The sequence below is a fragment of the Charadrius vociferus genome, unplaced genomic scaffold (assembly GCF_000708025.1).
Source record: "Charadrius vociferus isolate BGI_N301 unplaced genomic scaffold, ASM70802v2 scaffold147, whole genome shotgun sequence".
NCBI classification, from domain to species: domain Eukaryota; kingdom Metazoa; phylum Chordata; class Aves; order Charadriiformes; family Charadriidae; genus Charadrius; species Charadrius vociferus.
The window spans coordinates 3,989,734-3,995,116 of NW_009649570.1; the positions used below are offsets into that span (position 1 = coordinate 3,989,734).

Below are 5,383 nucleotides of genomic sequence, written 5' to 3' on the forward strand. Positions count from 1 at the left end.
TTCCTGCTAGTGAATAGAGGAATATCATTAGAGGTTTAAAATGGTACCTGGGCATTCCTCTGTAACTTGCATTGCCATGGAGGCTTTAAGAGATGGGAGGTAATATTGAGCATCAGGAATTGCACTTCCAAGAACATAAAAGTATAATCTCTATGCAAACGTACATAAATTTAATACACTCTAAACTCTTTCACTATGCAGAATGCTGACATAGTAACAAATTATTGTGCTCATTAAATTTGTAGTTTAAGTTGCAAATCATGTAAAAACATTTCATAGCTGAATTAAGAACGATTTTGCCACATCTCAGTAACTGCATTACTGAGAAAACTGTTGATTCTGAAAACAAAGATTAACAATTTATACTATTGAACTAGTTTAGACTATAATCTGTACCTTATCAGAAGCAAGATCCAATTTTGTCTTTAATGTTTGAGCTTTCTTCAAATACCTGTTGACTTCCTCAATATCTCCAAATGTGCTGAATTCTTCAACCTGCTTAGAGTAGCTTTTCAGTTCCTCAACAAATTGTTCACAACGTACCTAATAAAACATCAAGCAAACATATACTCATTTTAAAAAATCACAATAAATTTCTGTAAAAAGAAGGAATAACTATTCTGATTTGCTACAGTAACACACTTTATACTTGCAGAAAATCCAAGGCATCCAACATATTTGCACATAAGTATATACTCCACCCAAATTACAGAATTTGCCCTGAATCCTACTGTTACCTGCAGTGACTTATTGGGCTAACTGACAGATGTGACTTAGGGTGCTATGTCATAGGATATAATCGGACAGAGATTTCTGCTTTCTGTGACGGATGTAGTCTGCAGGCTCATAATAGAAAGCTAAATTCAAATACCTAGTATATCTCAAACTAAAATAGAATAATAGGAATAATCACATGGCAGATGAAACTAAAATACGCTATTCAGAATTAGTAGGTGAAGGATTTTTAAAATATTGCCATTACAAACCTTAAGACCATCTTGAAATTGTTCTGTTTTTTCTTTAATTATCTTTCTGTGCTCTTCAAAGATATCTGGCATTCGCGCATACCATTGAAAAACATTACTGTTCAGTCGAATGTCTGCTGGTGAAAAGCTGACACATTCTATCAGGAATGCAACACGATTTACGGCATCCGCTAATTTCTGCTCCAATTCAAGCATGTCACGTGTTTCCACTTTCTGCATACAGGTCTGGGGAATAGAAATTAAAAGGGAAGAAATTTTTTTACATAATTTAATGCCAAAAAAATGCCTGAAGTAGTTAATACTTAACTTTAAAAGCTTTCTTTTTTTTACAAGCAAAATTAAATAGAATTAGAAATACGTGAGCTGAAAAGGTGTTTATTTGGAACAGTATGGTATTAGCCATTTTTACAGCATGTAACTTGTTAATACAATTGCCCTCCTAGCTATTTTATTGAACAAAACTCAAAAGAATGGGTGAAGCTGTATGCACAAAGGTTTGGACTAACAGAAGCCAATCCAGACAGCCTGTTGTAAGTGCTGCAGATTTGGGAAAGAAAGCGTGGTGCAACCAAGGAAAAATTAGTAAAATAACTACAAAAGAAAAGATGGACACACTTCAGAAAGGGAAGCACTGGATGGCCCAATGTAAGATTAGGTCTTCCCTAGCAGTAAAAATATAAGGAATACAGACAGCCACTGCACTGCTCACTGTGATAAAAATAAAAATTACGCTATTCTTTCAGATCTCAAGAGCTGGCAGCAAACGGTGTTGATACATGTAGCATTCTGTATGGTACTCTTAACAGAACAGCAACACAGCCCAGTTTAAACAATAATCCATAACAACATCCAGAGACTCTACAAGTCTCTTAAAAGGAAAAAAGCTGTATTAGTAAAAATGTTGGCCAACTGGACAGATCAATAGTATACCAGTATATATAAATATTACTTGATATCCATCAATTGAAAATATAGAAAAATTTAATATGATGACACAACATGATATCACTGGAAACATTTTTAGGTAGAGATAAATTGTCCAGTAAATCTACACTTCTGCTCTTCCAACAGCAGTTTCTATGCTTCAGAATATACTCATTGCTATGGATCTACAGAACATTTGGCTATTAAAAGAATACCTCAAAGACAGCAATGAGATGGAAAAACTATTAGAAGGGGCTTGATGCTGGTACAATATTACATGCTACATATGATTACATGCAATTTGCTTATTCTCCAACACAAAATTATAGCATAACAAGTATGCATTTTAAAGGTACCATATTCTCAGACAGCACAAAGTTCAACTTCTAAACATTTTACTTTTTACTTGAAAAAATTACTCCAGCTATATCCTATGTTACACTTCACTGTAGCGAAAGTTCAAATCACTCAGACATCCAATTTATTTTAAGCAAACACCTGTATTTCACACATTTAATATTGGGCACATACATCAGAACTCTGCTCAACAGCAAGAGACTAAGACACATTACGCTTCAAGTGTGAATATAAGTGCTTCGCTGAGCCTGAGTACATCAAAGAAACAGCAGGGTTTTGATTATAGAAGTGGTATTTGTGAGGAGATGGGATTTTACGGTTACCAAACTGCAAACCCTACATCTTCTAAATTTTAAATGATCATTCAACAAAGGATATAAAGGCAAAATTACTTCATACAACTTGTCAGTGAGTGCTTTTTAAAGTTTTCTTGTGAAGAATTAAATACATATTAAAATTCTCTACATCTCAGGTTTCAACTCTTTGATTAGTTTAGGATACTGGCAATGGATATTGAGTCTTCCACATCTAATTCAACTGCTTGAATTTCATTTAGGAGAATCAAGAGATAGTCAGTGTTTGACTACGCTATTTGTTCAGAAGCCTGAATAACATGCAGTCTAAATTTAATTCTACTGGCATGTTGCCCACAATACAGAAATTGTTATCTGCTTATACTAGCTAGATGGGGATAGAAATAAAAACATGCACTTATTCCAAGCCATTATATATGAACGCTTTGCTTCATGAAAATCAGTGACAAAACTTCCAGGTAATACTTACATTACTAACAGGCTCAATCAGCATTCCAGCCAGCCACATGCTTGCTAGCATGCTCCCCTACAGCAGTGGTCTCCAAACTTTCTAGATCATACATCCTTATCACTAAGAAATTTTTGAGAATGCACCTCCAATATATGTATATTTATGTATAGATTATGCACACATACTACTGTACTAACATATTATTTACACAACAAAACATGCACAAACCCCATAAAATAAAAAATTATTAAGCGAAGATGAAATAAATAATATTTTAAGGCATTTTTATTCATTAATTGTATAGAAATATATTTAAAATAGGAATATATATTTTATAGAAATATATAAAATATAGAAATATATTTAATAATTTATAGAATATATTTAATGCTTTGTGATTCAGAGATTCAAAGGTCTGGTTCTAAGTTCATTTTATTTCAATACATTTTTAATGGCCATCATAGCCTAAAAAAAACCCTCAAATATACACAGATCCAAAAATAATTGCATCATTGGCTGCGCTTAATAATAAATCATGATCCTATCCACTAATTATGCAAGGGTTTTTGTTGAAATTCATCTAGTAAATTTCCATCTTCCCTGATGTCACTCAGTTATTCTTGCAAACCAACTGGAAGGTCCTGCATTTTTGCATTTTAAACAAATGCATTCAAAACCCACTGAAATAGAAGAGTTTTTTGGGGGGTGACATGACATGTTTTTCAACAACAAAATCATACAACCATGGAAACATTTCCAAACACCCATTTTCAAAATGCTGCCTCCATAGTGTGATTTTCTTTTGAAAAGCAGTTAGTTTCTCACTCATTCTTAAAGATGTCATCTTTACCTTGAAGGACAGATTAAGTATCAATATTTTACCAAGGTAGCATACTAGTGACAGCCATTTGTCATCACAGAAAAGGTCATCAAAATTTAGAATACTTGTCTTTTTGTAAAAGAAAAATGCATATCTCATCTTTAAGTTTGACAACTCTTTTTAAAACAATTTGCCACAAGATAACCAGCAAACCTCTGTGTGTTACAAAAAATTTTCATGGTCACACCCTGTCTCAATATAAACTATTCTGAAGATTCTACTATTTAAAGATCTTGGTTTATAACATTAATCATATTTATGATATCCTGTAGAACTTTGTGGCACTTCTGGCTTCAACATCTTTGCTGCCATAGTATGCTTACAAATGATGCAACGAATGAATTTCACGTATGCTGCTATCTCTGTAACTTTACTCCAGAATCCTTTTTTTTATTCTAGTCAAAGAAGCCACTCCATCAGTGGTTGTGCTTGAACAGTTTCTCCATAAAGCATTGTTTTTATTAAAGAAGACATTTACTGTTGAGAATATCTTTTCTCCAATACATCTTTCCTGTAGTGGCTCAGAAAAATGTAGTTCATCACGTATTTCATTATTAAAACAGAATCCAGCAAATACCATAAACTGAGATATGTTAAACATCTGTACTTTCATCCAGCTCTATAGTAAATCTCCCACATTGCATAACTTGTTCTAATACTTGTTTCTACAAATCTTCAGCAATGTTTTCCATGTGCCTTCCAACAGTATTTGCTGACAAAGAAATGCATTTTAGTTTATCATCATATTGTTTTTCATGTATTGTTTCAGCCATTTTTACCATAGTAGGAAGAACTAGTGTTTCCCAATTGGTCTGTGGCTTTTTCTCTTTCACTGTTAAATAAGAGGAGGGTTCTGGGTCTTCTAAGCATGGATCGTTGCATTTTGTAGAGTCTGAGTATCATGTGACTTGAAACTTCACTGAAAAAAACTTTAGAGGTTTCTCTTCATGATCTGGATGCTTAGTTTTTATGTGTCTTGCTAAGTGTGATGTTTTCATGCTATCATTAACCAATATCTCAAGGCACAATAGTCATTTCAGGCAAGGTTCATCATTAATGATAATGGATGTAAATTCGTATTTTGAATGCTCTTCCTGATAATTTTGAAATTTTTCGGCCAACTAGTCAAATCTGATTAGACTATCATTTTTACCTTGTAATGTGGATGATGAAGAGCTTGTACTATGAGCAGAAGTGTCAGCTCTGCCATTTGCTTGGTGACAACTTGTGCCCACATTATTGGTGTTATCTTGAATTTGCAGTTTCTTTGAGGGAACCTTTTTAAGCCACTTGCCCATTTTGTAAGGGTTAGGTTAGTTAGGTAACATAATATGTTACCTAATAAACTACTAATAAACTAGGTAACATAATATGTAAATCTGGGCTCACAAACTGCAATACATAGCAACGTGCTGAAAGTAAGCGAACAAGTGAGGGTGCCACTGTGAATCCCTCCACATTGTGGAACACC

General features: G+C 33.7%; 1 protein-coding gene across 1 annotated transcript in view; it reads right to left on the bottom strand.

Moving 5' to 3' along the window:
- Positions 1 to 5,383, bottom strand: part of DNAH7 (dynein, axonemal, heavy chain 7) — a 112,670-nt gene that overhangs the window by 86,987 nt on the left and 20,300 nt on the right. Inside the window, exons 15-16 of the mRNA XM_009890225.1 lie at positions 987 to 1,211; positions 397 to 543 (exon numbers count right to left, since the gene is read on the bottom strand). Of these exons, the coding sequence (XP_009888527.1) occupies positions 397 to 543; positions 987 to 1,211 (372 nt within the window). The remainder of the gene's footprint in view (positions 1 to 396; positions 544 to 986; positions 1,212 to 5,383) is intronic.